General features: G+C 41.6%; 1 protein-coding gene across 3 annotated transcripts; it reads left to right on the plus strand.

Moving 5' to 3' along the window:
* The first annotated feature begins 6,166 nt into the window (after positions 1-6,166).
* Positions 6,167-13,992, plus strand: LOC102289438 (potassium voltage-gated channel subfamily A member 3). Of its 3 annotated transcripts, none has more exons than XM_005914664.3 (3): positions 6,167-9,371; positions 10,866-10,933; positions 11,527-11,571. In XM_005914664.3, exon 1 carries the CDS (start codon positions 6,443-6,445, stop codon positions 8,036-8,038), a length of 1,596 nt encoding a protein of 531 aa, XP_005914726.1. In that variant the 5' UTR covers positions 6,167-6,442; the 3' UTR covers positions 8,039-9,371; positions 10,866-10,933; positions 11,527-11,571. The 3 variants fall into 3 exon arrangements, with proteins under 3 accessions (XP_005914726.1, XP_005914725.1, XP_005914724.1); XM_005914663.3 differs by lacking the exon at positions 11,527-11,571 and adding an exon at positions 11,046-11,085; XM_005914662.3 differs by having other exon boundaries at positions 10,866-13,992.
* The last annotated feature ends 1,507 nt before the right edge of the window (positions 13,993-15,499 follow it).

Below are 15,499 nucleotides of genomic sequence, written 5' to 3' on the forward strand. Positions count from 1 at the left end.
GGTAACAATCTCCAACCTCCTCTGAACCTTCCTACAAAACAGTACTACAAAAAGACAAACACTAATTAATAGATAATTACAAGGTTTTATAATTCATCAAAGTCCTGTGTGATCGCTTTATGTGTGCACTCGGTTTAGTCAACTTCATTCTTGCTGTACTTTTTCCTACAACGTTTTTTTTTTGTCATTTTCTGCCCTCATTTTGTGTCGAAATAGGACTGACGGTTGATGTGTGAAGCAGGGAACCCCTTCTCTCTTAGTGGTACAGCTGATATGCTCTGGTAGGACTGCATCTATTATGCATACATATCGCCTGCCGCTACATCTTCATATTTATGATGCTCCAGTCATGTTTGAACTCTCAAAAAAAGCAGATTCACTTAGCAGGAAAGTCAGTTTTCGGATGGAACCAAAGTGTGTTTAATCTTGTGTGTTTCCCTTTCCTTTTTAAAAAAATGAGTGCAGTCATGTGTGGTGGTCCACATCCATCCTTTATCCCAATGCCCATGTTTGTTTATCTCTTTGTTTCTGCCTGCTGAGAGAAGGCAATCATCAGGTTTAAAAAAACACAAAGTGTCACAGCCAGCCGAGATTCAGCTGTGTTCCTCCCTCTGTGCCGACCCTTTCCCCCCACATCCCTCTCTCCGTTGCTGGGGTTACAGCAGGACCTGATGTGGCTCCTTTCCAGTCAGCCTTTGTTCTACAGATGGCCCTGGCCTCGTCGTTTCTCCTCCTGTCGACCTCCTCTTGGTCTTTGTCATGTGCAGCTGCACTTCAGCCCCGATATCTGTCGTTATGCAAATATGAACAGTTGATTAATTAGTGCACACATAAAAGTTCTTTTTCCATATGGGCCGCCTCTTCATTAGTAAACATCTATTTACAGTGCCCCGAAGTGCTTTTACAGTTTATGTGCATGTGTATAGGAAAAGGATGTGGGATTGTGGTGGACATGTCACTGGGTGAGTAACGGGAAGGCACTGCTTGTAAAAGTGGAGTCCACAGAATCTGTTTCTCATTTATAATACAGATACTAGTAGATTCAAAGGGTTAAAAACACTCGGGCTCAAGACAATGGTTGCTTTAATTAAGATATTCAAGGCTGATTTAAAAATGTAGTAATCTGAAAAATGTTTACAGGAGAAAAATAGTAAAGGTCATAAAAATGTATAATTTGTACATAAATCCTGCGTAGCTTGACTAACTAAGGCCTCTCCTGAGATTTATATCTAAAAAACCAAACTTTTTCTACAGTTCCAGGGAGATAACACAGCAGCATCAGTGGCACTGGTGTTGTTGGTGGTAATCAGACAAATAAAAACATTTCCTGAGGATAAGAGAAAACACAAGACGAGATCATGATTATGAGATCAGAGATGAAAATCTTGGGATGACGTGCCAGATATGAGATGTGTCACAGTTTTTTATTTAATTTTAAGTAAAATATTAAATTCACTATTTTCCCCAGAAGCTGCATGAAAGGTGGCTGCTATGCATCCCTTGTAGAAGAACCAAATAGAGCAATTACTCAAATGTAACCAGATTTCCACGACCTCAAGCAGCAAACCTGTTCCTCATGCAAACCGACCCAGTTCTCTCTCACTTGCTCTTTGCTCTTGTTTCCTCGCCTTTCAGTCCAGTTCGAAGAATTCGAGTGCAATTCGCAAGGTAGCCTAATTTCGTAGGTTGATATGGGAGTTGGGGTGGTCCTATATTTAACATGGGGAGTGGAAACCACATTAGAAAGCCCTTCGGCGGTCCCTGAGCTTTTTCTCTGTGGACTGACTGGCCTTTTTAATACAAGACAGCTTCAATGTGGCCTCAATAAGAAGACAGAGTCTACATCCTATCTAATAGGTTTGCATTACGCTCATTAAACACATTTCAGTTATTGTCATACACAGACGTGCCAAAATATAACATTTACCAAATATAACTTTTAACATTTGCAGAAATCCCCTGTCTGTACTGCTTATATTAAATCAGTCAATTTAAAGTTGAGCTTCTAGAAAATAATAATGAAAAATAAATAAAAACAACATCTTCTGTTCAGCAGTCAGATCCTTTACTACATGAATCTATACTACCATACCGAAACATTCTTCTATTAAAAATATTACTTTTAACTTTAAGAATATAATCAACCAAACAGACGTCGTTGTATTTATAGTGAAGCAATGGCCCCAGTCAGAAATACGTTATGGTTCATTATAATGTATTTATTGGACTATAATTGCATAAAAATAAATAAATGTCACCTGACTCAAGGAGCTATCAGTTGTTAGGCAGCTTAATCTGCAAAAATGTGTTTTTTCCTTAATTTATTAACTTTAAATTTATTAACTTTAAATGCTTAATTGATTAAATATCTACACTAAGAAAAGTGTCTGTTACAGTAATTTCCTCTTCTAATGTATAGGTCTAAAATATATTCAGTTGTATTTATATAATCACAAATCAGTCACCTCAAGGTGCCTTACACTGAAGGTAAAGACTTTACTATAATGCAGAGAAAACAATCAGATGAAAAAAACTCCCTTTTAACAGGTAGAAACCTCCGACTGAGCTAAGGCCAGTGAGGGACAGCCATCCATGACTGTGGAAGAGAGCCAAAGATGAATGACACCTAATGATTAAATGCAGAGTCGTGTATGAGCACAAAGTGAATAAGAAGCACTCAGTGCATCATGGGAAACCCCAGGCAGCCTAAGCCTATTGCAAAGTAACTAAGGGAGGATTCAGGGTGACCTGATCCGGCCCTATAAGTGTATGCTTTGTCAAAAAGGAAAGTTTAAACGTAATCTTAAGAGTAGAGCGGGGTTTGTCTCCCCAATCCAAACTGAGAGCTATTTCCACAGAAGAGGAACCTGAAAGCTGAAGGTTTCTGCCTCTGAGAGAAGGGAGGGGATGTTATGAGCATCAAGTTTTACTGCCGTGCTCTCTGTCGCTCTCCCTGGTAACTCACTTCTTCTATGGAAAGGTTAGTCTCTGCAAGTTTCACAGTTTATTTATTTGAAATCCACTTAGGCCCTCAGAGTGGTAATAAAAAAAGACACCATTGGTTGGTTTTACTATATGATTAGTCGTTATATTTAAGGTAGGTCTGTTTCAAATAAGTGTTATGTAAATGGATGTAAAAATACTCTATGCTTCCAGAAAAGCTCAGTGCAAATAGTGTGTGAGGATCTGGGTGGGAGTTTCTACAGATTGTTGATGGGGGAATTTCAGATTAGTCCACATATCTAATGGTCATTTAATTTAATCTGGAGGAAGCAGGTGTTCATGAGCACCAAGCACTGCCATCTTTCACAGTTGCATAGCTTACAATTAGGTCTCTTTCCTCCCTTTGGTTTCTTTCTTCCTTCCACTTGTTGAAATGTTGTCTGAGGCTAAGATGTTCAGGGAGTGAGGGCACAAAAAGAGCTTTAGCATTCCCAAGGTGTTAAAAGAGAGCTCTTAAAATCTTAATGACACTATTTGTATCTGGTGTTTCTTCTGTTCTCAGATACAGTTTGCTAAAGCAGGCAGCTTTCATTCTTTCATGCATTCATCTCATTTTATTTTCAGCTCACATCCACCAACACCCACCCACACCCACATAACAAAGACGCACGTACACAAGTATACAGGCACATACGTGCACAGTGATGTTTGCACAAGTGTTCTCTTATTTCTACATTTATCCCCAAATCCAGAGCAGCTCTTTGTAGAAGTGTGAAACAGCACAATGTCCTCCCCTTCAGGGACTGTCCTCATTTCTTGTAACCTTTTCACGGTCTTTGATCTTTCCAATGACAAAGTGAAATTCTCTCCAATCCCAAGCCTTTCTCTGCTGTACCTGCACCTTATAGATGGTCAAGAAAATATTTGGTAACAGCTATAAATATATAAGCAGGCCACGTGTAACCTAAGTGGACATCCATCTTCATGACCCTTATTTAAAAATGGACAGCAAAAAGCAGCTTGACAAATCTCCAAATAATGAAGGGCAAAATGTGTTTTTGAAGCTTTCTGAGTTTATTTAGCTCGGGCAAGCTTTGGAAACTCTCACATCTACTCCACTGAATGAGAGCCAAGGTATGGAATGTGAAAGGAAGCAGGAGTACAGGGAGAGGGAAAGTCTGCAAATCCAAAAGAGAAACACCCGAGCCATGAGATGAAAGTGATAACCATCGCATCATCACTTTGCCCTGCCGTGAAACTGCTTGGAAAATCTACAATTTCTTAATGGTTAATGGTTAGGTATTTATTTTTGATGGCTAGGGTTAGGGTAAGTGGCTAGGGAAAGCAATATGTCAATTAGATGTCCTCACTAAGATATGAAAACGAGTTGCTTGCCAAAGAAAAATCTGGGCTAAGTAAGTTGATACAGCAGAATATCTGATAACCTGGGATTGAATGTTTTCTGCACGTCAGGAGAAACATGAAGTAAATATTGATTCATTTACTTCTGAGACTTATTGAGACCATATGTAGAATAAAACTGATACTTATGTATTGTTGTGTATGGCATGGTTGAGCCTAATTGCTGTATGTGTCCTTTAGATTGTGTTTTCACATAATAATAATAATAATCATCATCATAATAATAATAATAATAATAATAATCATCATCATCATCATCATCATCATAATAATAATAATAATAATAATAATAATAATCATCATCATCATCATCATCATCATCATCATCATCATCATCATCATCATCATCATAATAATGGTGTTTTTTGTTAGATATGACAGTTATTTTATGGTAATTTTGTGTCTTTTCAAAGCTTTTGTAGTGAAATTGTCTGTAAGGTATTTTGGGTGTAGTCACTTTATTTGAGGTGAGTGCTATACAGTGGCCCAAACTATGATGCAACCTTTGTTGTTTATTTAGTTAATTTATCGGTTTAGTTTAGCATTTAAAGGTACTTATAACGGTGTGTTTGCGTGGTACCGTGAAGGTTGACATATCTGACTCAGTAGTAGGCTGTACCCCTTTAAATGTTAAACATTAAGAAATGAAGCCAATGTACATGTTTATCTCAACGTAGTTCAAAATGACAACATGAAAAAATAGATAAGAGAAGCTGCACTGAGTCTTTGAGTAATTCATGATCAGTTTTAGCAGCTGTGTCAAAGGACTGTTTGATGCAAGTGCTGATTCAAGCAAAGAGTGGGTTTAAAGCTGTGTTTAAAGTTCTGCCTCAGACATACTTGAGTTAAAAACAAACACACAATAATATAAATGAATAGTTTGAATAGTCACCCCCCCCCTCCCCCCCTTTCAGTACCTCGGACAGCAACCACTCAAGTGACACCTGGAAACTGTACACTGAAATTATACAACACTGTCTGAAGCAATAAAAAATGTTATAATTTCTATTTGCTTGTCGTTTTCCTGCCATACTGGATAATGATAACATGAGCTTGCTTGTCAGTCACACACATCCCCTTACTAGAAGTTTCCCAAATGTGGTCAGTTTTAGCAGTGGGGGGAAAAGTCACGTTTCAGATTGCCTTTTGACAATATATAATCAGACCTACCCCAGGACAGTGCTGTGTACTGTACCTGCCCTTTTGACATTCATCATTATTAAGGTCACCTGACCTTGTATCATATGAGCTGAGGTAGGATCTGCGTGTCTCTTAATGTCTTATTAATAATGATTTCTTCGGCACTTGCTTCTTTTTAAGCTTTTCACCAAACATTGAATTTAATTTTATGCTGCTGCTGTTATGTATTCACCACACATCGACCTGACTGAACTACCTCCTGTCTTTCTCATCCCCGCGCTCGCTGATCATCACTTTAACACGTACCATTGGGACTCGGCATTAATTATCTCTCAGATTTCAGACGGGATATCAATCGTTAACCATTTTCCTTGAGCCTAATTTAAATAATATTATCGCCTGCAGAATTAGGTGCAGTACTTTACCAGGACACACCCTAATTTATTTCTGGTGCTGGTGCATCTTTTATGATACTTTCGAGTGGAAATGAAGCTGTGATATATTCATGAGCAGCCTATTTGAAAATATCCCATCTATGGGCAATGACCTTGTTTAAAAGGAGACTGTTTGTACTCGCCAAGTGTGTGTGAGAGAGTCTGTGTGTGTCAGCGCGCGTCTAGAAGACGGGGAGAGGGGTAGAAGAAGGTGGGCACGCCCAAACGATGTGCTGAGTGACGCCCGTCTGTTGCTTTTTCTGTATAAAGGAGCGTCCAACGATTGGAGGAGGAGGGTGAAGTTACCCAGCGCTGGCGCGTCGTGGGCGGGTGGAAGGGCTGTTTATAAACCCAGATCTTTCCTCGTGGGCGGGAAGAGCAACAGTGGGGAGTGAAAGTGAAGCGAGAGAAGAAAGTGAGAGAGACGTAGAGGAGACAAGGCTGTGGTGGCGACGGCTGTGGTTGACCGGGGTCCGCGGAGGGGGCGAGGCGGCCGCCCCTGTATGCGTCTTCAACCGCGCATGGACGACCACCTCAGCCTCCTTCAATCACCCCCGCCAAGCGCAACCAAAACCCGGGGCGACAACCTGGTGAACCACGGATACACCGAGACAGAAGCCGACGTGATGACTGTTGTGGCTTGTGACAACATGCTAGAAGAGTCAGCGGCTCTCCCGGGCCACCACTCTCTGGACCGTTATGAACCGGATCACGAATGCTGCGAGAGGGTGGTCATCAACATCTCAGGGTTACGATTTGAAACGCAGCTAAAGACTCTCTCGCAGTTTCCAGAGACGCTGCTGGGTGACCCCAAGAAGAGGATGAGGTACTTTGATCCCCTCAGGAATGAATACTTTTTCGATCGGAACAGACCCAGCTTTGATGCCATCCTCTATTACTACCAGTCTGGCGGACGCATAAGAAGACCTGTGAATGTGCCCATTGACATTTTTTCTGAGGAGATACGCTTCTACGAGCTGGGCGAGGAGGCTATGGAGAAGTTCAGGGAGGATGAGGGTTTCATAAAGGAGGAGGAGCGACCGTTGCCTGAAAATGAATTTCAAAGACAGGTGTGGCTGCTTTTTGAGTACCCAGAGAGCTCTGGTCCCGCCCGGGGAATCGCAATAGTCTCAGTCTTGGTCATTCTCATCTCCATTGTCATTTTCTGCTTAGAGACATTGCCGGAGTTCAGGGATGAGAACAGGGATCCAATCACCATTGCGCCTGTGATAAATGGCACACTCCCCTATTTCATCAGCCCGTTCTCGGACCCCTTCTTTGTCGTGGAGACGTTGTGTATAATCTGGTTCTCATTCGAGCTGCTAGTGCGCTTCTTTGCATGCCCGAGTAAGGCCACGTTCTCCAAAAATATTATGAACATTATAGACATTGTGGCCATTGTTCCCTATTTCATCACACTGGGCACAGAGCTGGCAGAAAGACAAGGGAACGGACAGCAGGCCATGTCTTTAGCCATTCTGCGCGTAATTAGGCTTGTTCGGGTGTTCCGTATCTTCAAACTGTCGCGTCACTCTAAGGGGCTTCAGATTTTAGGACAGACTCTAAAGGCCAGTATGCGTGAGCTGGGCCTGCTCATCTTCTTCTTATTCATCGGTGTCATCCTCTTCTCCAGTGCTGTCTACTTTGCTGAGGCAGACGACCCAGAATCGGGTTTCAACAGCATCCCGGACGCATTCTGGTGGGCTGTTGTCACCATGACCACAGTGGGCTACGGAGACATGCACCCCGTGACAATTGGGGGAAAGATTGTGGGGTCTTTGTGCGCAATTGCTGGCGTGCTGACTATTGCCCTGCCTGTACCTGTCATCGTCTCCAATTTTAATTATTTCTACCACAGAGAAACGGAGGGCGAGGAGCAGGCACAGTACTTGCACGTGGGCAGCTGTCAGCCTTTAGCAGACACCGAGGAGCTGAGGAAGACTCGCTCTTCTTCTTCACTCAGCAAGAGCGAGTACATGGTGATAGAAGAGCACGGGATAAACAGCACGTTCAAACAGCAGCCCAACTTCCCCACTACCGCTCAGAACAACTCGCAGAATTGTGTGAATATAAACAAAAAGATTTTCACCGACGTGTAGCCATTATTTTAGAGCCATAACATTGAACACAGGACGTGGTGACGAATCAACACACAGCTGGTTCTGCCGTTGCGCACCAGCGTGTGGAAGCAGCTGTAGATCAGAAAGAAAGAAGAAGAAAAAAAAACAGAAAAAAGAAGCGAAAGAACGAAACCTGTACGTTCAGAGATGCTGCTTTGCTGTCCATTCAAAGAATCGGGATTTTTCATTTCAGTGGTATGAATTCATAATTCTGTGTGGTTCCATTCGCGCTTGTAAGAAGATGAAGAGCTCCTTATAAAGTTTTAGGCCTACCATTCTTCTCTGAGTGAGGGGGGTTGACCTGTTGTGAGTCGGGCAATAGTGAGTATATGTTTCACAACAGGTAGACATAGAAGCTGTATAACTGTGACAGATGTGCACAAATGTATAATACTTGAAGGGCACTCACATTGTATTAACATGCGTTATGGGTCGTGATCCGTCCATCATCGGCTATGTATAATATCCAAAATCATTTAAATATGTTTGTGTGTGCGTGTTTAAACACATGTGACGTCTGAAAAACACAGTTCAGCATATAATATCTCAATTAGAGCGTTTTGTGCTATGCCTTTATTGTGCGTTAAAGTCTAGTCCAAATGCTATTCTCTTTAAAAAAAAAACATATATATAAGAATTCCCAACAATTTCTTTGTATGCATTCTCCTGGTTGGCTATTTTAATGGTTAAACGGCGACATGTAAACACAGGGGCCAGCCGACTCCAGTTCTCATTATCGATGCAAGACACACGTGCAGCGAAGAAACACTGAGCTTTTTTTTTGCGCACACAAACAGTGATCAAAGATGGAGCGTGTCTCTTTTCGGATGCCTCGAATATAGCCCACTGTGATGCAGTCTCCATGGCGACGGTCGTTACCTCGGTAACCCCCCCAGTCACCGTTACCATGGCACCTTTGTTTCCACAGTAACCTCCCAGATTGCTTGGAAGCAATATTGAAGATTTTCATCTTAATGGGTTGTCTTCGGTGTGTAAGAAGGATGTTGGGGCACCGTGCTTCGCTGCATAAAAAATAGACGCCCAAACACGCCCACTAACGCTAATCTGCAAGCCCCCCCAGTGACCAGAACAACGACACGAAACAAATCCCACCAAGGAGGTTGTTAATCACAACAGTCCTACAAAACAGCACAGGCTCGACACAGATAGCTCCAAAGCTGTCTGTCAAGAGAGGCCGAAGAAGAGACATGTGAGGAAATTGTGAATGGACTGGGAGCACATTGTCTGGCTGCCCTGAGTGCGCTGCTGTCGGCGTTCAGCAGAGGCTGCTGTTCTCCCACTAAAGCAACTGGTAAGTTCTAAGCGCTGTGGTGCTCGCCTCATTCTGAACGATCACTGTGGCGTAAGTCATAACATAAGACCCGTGCTTTTGTTGTTTGGAGATTTACAATTTACAATTTACTGAATGGAAAGTTCAGGCAGGTCATTTCAATCTAACAAGTTATCATCACGAGACGCACTGACGCTCAATTAACCTGCACTCAGGTTAAAGGCCAGTCAGTTATCTACAAATCCATTTTATATCGTTATTGTAACGTAAGAAGGTTTTTGGCTTTCGTCCTTCATCGAACAGTGTAGTGATGTCATGCATGCATGTATGTGTTTTAATGTTTAGACCCTCGTCAGTCTTTGTGCAGGATTTGTGATCCTCGTGTCTTTCACCTTCGGCTGACGCTGTCTAAGAAATGAGTAAGAACACCGAAGGCGTGCTCACACAGGTTGTGTACTGTGCTGCCCCCTGGTGGCCGTAATCTCCTAATTGAACAGGTGCTTTGTGACCTTTGTCATTTCTCATGGATATGAAGGGGATGTGATATTAGAAAGCAAGAGAAAAAAAGAAGGCTTGTACTTGTAATAACTGAATACATTGTAATTATTTAAAAAGTAAGAAATGGAATCTGTAATGGGGATTTTCTGTTGTTTGCTTGGTCTTAAAAGTCTTAAAATACTCGTGCGTTTTCATGTAACACAGTCCTATCTTTGATACCGTTGCACTGATGATCCTCCAGATTTATGCCCAGTGTCCGCCCTGACTCTGGTCACTTAATTGAAAGCAGAGACGAGAGTGAGGCAGAGATAAAACTTTCGAAAGCCAGGACAAGGGAAATATAATTATTCTTAAACTATTGACTACGCAATTAAATGATTACACAAAATTACATCTTTTGTGTACCTTTCCAGTTAGTGATAATCATGGTAGCTTCATTTGGAGGGACACCCTAAAAGGCAAAGTGGGAGGTGCCTCAGATTAAACCTTTTCGTTGATTGTTTATAAGTTTTCAATTTGATCCCTGGCATTTTTATATTTTTTCAATGGTGAGCTCCATATTGATCATCAGTTGAAAGCCTGCTCATTTCTCATGTTACATAAAATCTCTAGCAGAGGAAAACACTAATAGATCAGAAAGTGAATAAGCAGAAATGGGAGCCACTTGTTTTTCACCTAACTGGATTGGCCAGTCTGGAAGCCTTTATTACCCGGGCCTCTAATAATCCACACGATTGTTAGAGACATTGCACACTGCAGTGCACTCATCCTTTCAATTTTTGTTCACTTCTGCTAATTTCAAGTCGACTCAGGTCACTTGAGAGTTACAATCATGTCTGTCAGACTTTAATTTCCTGTCCTTAACGCTCTCCTCACTAAGACGTTATTCAGAGTTACACAGTTCTTGCCCGACTGTTAATGAGACAAAAGAAGGAAGAGAAGTAGCTTTGCTTTTGCAGAGACCACAAAACTAATAGTTTTGCTTTTCCTTCCCCATTTTGTGTTTTTCTCTCTTAGGTGAACTCTTTCTCTGCTCAGACCTCCTGGAACCCCCAACGAAACCAGTTAGACTGCCTCCCATTTAGGTAAACAAACTAAATTGATTTGATACAGGTGCTAATTACTTAGAAAAGCTGAGTCATTTTGAAGGCATTTAGATTAGCCATTAGCCTGCAGTGACCTTATTTTTCCATTTAGGGGCGATGCGACTCCGGTCTTCCTGTTGGGCCAGATTGGCCAAGTTAGCAATTGAGACAGAAATCTCTCTGGATTAATTCTTCCCGCCCTGCCTTCTTGCTCATGCTGGTGCCCTTGAACCTGAATTAACAAGTTGTGCCTATTAATCACCCTGCCACGCCCCTCCAGCGAACCACAGCTCATTCCAAAATGCAACAACATGCAGTTTTGAAAAGCTTATAATGGACACTCAACATCCAGTTTTGTAGCTGCAGTTTTGTAGCTGCTTCCGCGCTGAGGCTAAAGCACTGTGAATGGAACCATCGCAGGGTCAGAAGTTGTTGAGACAGTGACAGGATTCAGCTGCAATGGACTTTTTCACCACATGCTTTCTATATAAAATTCAAAAGGATAGATGCAGAAAACAAGACAGCAATTTTGCAAAGCACTTTCGCGTTACTGGAATATCAAGGATTTTTGCATTCTGTATTCACCTTTCCAGGAGGAGATGTTCATCATGGACAACAGCTGACCAACATTAAGACAGAAGTGGCAAAAACCAAGGCTATCCACAATTTACTGCTATAAAACTGTGATACAAATTCAACGACTGTTAGTCATTTGCCTTTGTTAGTTCTATGTGTTGTGTATTTGTAATATGTGAGACAAACGCATATGTACATGTGCTGGTCGCTGCTATTCCATTGACATATACTGTACGTGGAGGAAAATACAAAGGCGTTTATGCAGACACAAACACAGACACATGCAGCACATACACATGCCTTTGGACGGCTTTCTCCTTCCCAGAGTGCACTCTTGATTTATGGGAAAGGGCAAAATGTTGTCATGGGGCGGCTTGTTTGTTCTGTGTTATTTTTGTGCTGTCTTAAACATGACCCATGTAAAGAGAGTCTGAAAGTAGCCAAATTGTAAAGGAAAATGCACTCATTTACAGTTGCAAGGCAAAGTTTTAGTGCCACTTACTGATATATAATGTTGGATCATTTTCCTCAATAAATCAGTGAACAAGTTTCATACTTTTTGTTGGTCTGTTTAACTAGCTTTTAGGTAGAAATATAGACACTCTGAAAAGTTTCAGAAAACCTTCCTGCAGCTACGTCCAGAGGGATGTCTGGATTCAATACATTTCCAAAGTACATTTCCACTTTTAAGTTAACTAGAAGGGAGACTAACAACCTGTGTTTAGTATCCCTCTGCCTTTCTCTCACTCTAAATTGTTCAATAAAAGAAACCTATTAAATTTGCAGTTAAGCGTTAATAGAATGAAAATACATGAAATGTTTTATAGCTGGGCAAAGAATTAGTGACTGCCTTACCTGTGCAACATGTAATGCAATTAAGTACATGATATAAAATGGTTTAATCCTTCAGTACTGCAATATTCAATCATTTCATGGGTTTTTCTGGATTCTGCTGTGTGCAGAAATGCTGTTGGCACACAGGATGTGCCACTGTTTAACAAGTGTTTCCCGTGAAAAGCCTTGCAACGTGACAGTCTTTTAATAGTGAAAAACAGTGCTGGCCCAGAGTCCTTTGGTTACAGGAAAACACTAACACAACAGAAGAAAGAACAAAGAGAGCTCTCTGTAGCAGCAGGACCAGACAGGAAGCTTATGACGGAGTACTCCATCAATGAACTAGAAGGGCAATATTGAAAATAAAAGAGACGTCTCTCTGACAGATTTAGAAAGAAACATTTGGTGATTCCTAAATGTAATTCTACGTCAGACGTTTGGATGCCCCCTGGTTTGTCTGGTTGCACCTTAAAGAGCACTGAGCTGTGTCAGAGCACAGTGGAAAACTTCATGTCATCTCCCAGGCGAAGAGGTAAATATTAACATTGTAACAAAGGTTTGCAGCAATCATGCTGTCATGCTGTGTATGAGAAAGTGTGCTTTATTGCTGCGACGAGCCTGCCAGTTCACTAACCACTCTGCCATCTCTCTTGGCAAAAGTATGGCTGAAAGAATCAAACCACTATATCTTTGGTTGTCCCCTCTTACATGCGCAGCAAATCCCCCCCACAGTCTATTTGTGTCTGTTTTCATTCTTTTGCTTGTCTGTTCCTTCAGTATCAAACATAGGAGAAGGCACAATGTGGCAGCCGATCACAAAAATGATGTCATCAGACCTCACACTAGCCACAGGGCTAATGCACAACAACTCTCCATAGTAACAGGGGAGGGCTGCTGGTGGCAGATTCAGCCCTCTGCAGGTGTATTTCAGAGCTAATCTCTTGAGCTGTTGGTGTTACTGTAAACTGTGCACAGGGAAAGGTAGAGGCTAGCAAAGTCTAATTTTGTGTATCAGTGTGTTTATTAGAATTGTACACTGTGTAGACTGGGTTTCACCATGCACGGACTCGATGTGAACAGCAAGTTTAAGTTGAAACAATTTCAATATTGTGAGCCAACATCATCCCAGCACACACATAGTATAAAACCTTCACAATCAAAATGCCAACAGATCTTGAAGGGAGATGATGGAATGTCCCTTTGGATGTTTCTGGTCACCTGTGATCAGAGGAAAAAAGTCGTAGACACAAAATTGACATAAATTTTCCAAGGTTAATATTATCACAAGAGACACTGCACTTTGGGGCAAATTTTAATCCATAATTTGTTCCCTTTTGAGTCTTTTTTGGCTTCTACTAACACTTTAGGGGAAAGTCTGGATCATTAGCTGCAAAATGCTCCTCGCTTAATAAATATGAAGCAACTGAAACAGCTGCATACTGTGGCCCAAACCAATGCTTTCAGGGATGGGAATAGAGAAGCTGAGGCCCAGAAAGTCTACAGAGCCCTCATTACAAGTAAATCCCCTCCATACAGCCTTCACACATCATCTTTCTCACTTCATTTGGTTTTCATAATTTGAATTTTCAATTTTCGTCTGTTGTTTTTGAGAAACAGCACGACTTTAAGACATGAGCGGAAAATATATGGCCTGCATTTGTATAGCGCTTTTCTAGTCCATAGGACCCCAAAGCGCTTTACACTACATTCAGTCATTCACACACACATTCACACACACTGGCAAGCTAAATTGTAGCCACAGCTGCCCTGGGGCGCACTGACAGAGGCGAGGCTCCCGGACACAGGCGCCACCGGGCCCTCTGACCACCACCAGTAGGCAAACATGGGGTTAGTATTGCCCAAGGATATTTGACATGCAGCCAGGAGGCAGCCTGGGATCGAACCACCAACCTTCTGAATAGTGGCTGACCTGCTCTGCCACCTGAGCTACAGCCACCCCAAAAATATAATCAAATAACTCCACAGAATAAAATTCTATGTCCACAGAGTGCCAGGACTTATCAATTATCAACACATGGGTAAGCTTTTTTAATCATTCCCATTGCATACTTTGGTATATTTGAATGTTATTCTCTAAAATATATGCTTATGCTTTCGACCCGAGGCGAGATCAGTTTGTTGATGATTAAATTTTTAATTTTATGTTAATTTAAACCATTTTTTATTTATTGGCTGCTTGACATCTTCTAACAGTACCAACAGCTAATTGTTATTTTTAATCATGATTACATTTTGTCTTAAAATCAGAGTCCAGATTAGAGTGAACACACTAATGTTCTAAAGGAAGGTGTCGACTGATTTCAGCTTCAAAATTCTTCATAAAAGAACTTTCACAATAAACTCGTGACTTTCTTAACATAAAGTATAATAAAGCATTTTATGCCCTGGTCATGTGACACAGTACACACGCCTCTTGTTGTTTTTTCCTCTAGTGACTCCCAGTTGTGTGATATTTCCATGTTCACTTGCAGAGCTACAGTCTTGGCACTGCAGGAAACGATGGTTGCTAAGGATGATGATGCTGTTGCTAGTGCTTCCACTAAAATCAGATTATTTCTTACTGCTGATTGGCTGATCAGTACCAGTTTCCAGCCGCAGGCGTAGCAGAGAACACAGGACTCCCTGTCCAGTTCTGTATACAAATGCAAAGAAAGAAATACCTTAGAAATACAAATATACACAGTCTGACACATGCGGGCCTGCAAGAAGATTTAGATTAAGCAAGAGCAGGATGTTCATTTGCAATCTTTTGCTGCCAAAACAAAGAGACAAATGGTAGAGAGGCTGACAGTTTAACACAGAGACACAAAGACGCTCCTGCATTCTGCTGCATGACTCATCACTGTCACCGTGACCTTTATCTGCTGCCCTCTCCACCTCTGTTCTTCCATCCCTCCCCTTCGTTTTCATTTTCTGCACCCCTCATTTCTGCATTTCCTGATGGCCTTTTTTCCATCCTCCCTAATCTAGTGTCTTCTGATCCATAAATATAAGCTCTTCCTGACACAATTTCCACCATTTCTCTGGTGTCTTTCCCAATAGTTGTTTTTCCACAACTCTTAGTAATATAATACAAATATACACAGACAGACTACAGGCAGACTGGTGCTTGATGCTTGTGGCTGACAGACTATG

This window comes from Haplochromis burtoni, unplaced genomic scaffold (assembly GCF_018398535.1).
Source record: "Haplochromis burtoni strain Fernald_Lab_line unplaced genomic scaffold, NCSU_Asbu1 Contig_9, whole genome shotgun sequence".
NCBI classification, from domain to species: domain Eukaryota; kingdom Metazoa; phylum Chordata; class Actinopteri; order Cichliformes; family Cichlidae; genus Haplochromis; species Haplochromis burtoni.

What these genes read in the sequence shown, in the direction of transcription:
- LOC102289438 (XM_005914662.3), top strand. Translation starts at nt 6,443, where the DNA reads ATGCGTCTTCAACCGCGCATGGACGACCACCTCAGCCTCCTTCAATCA.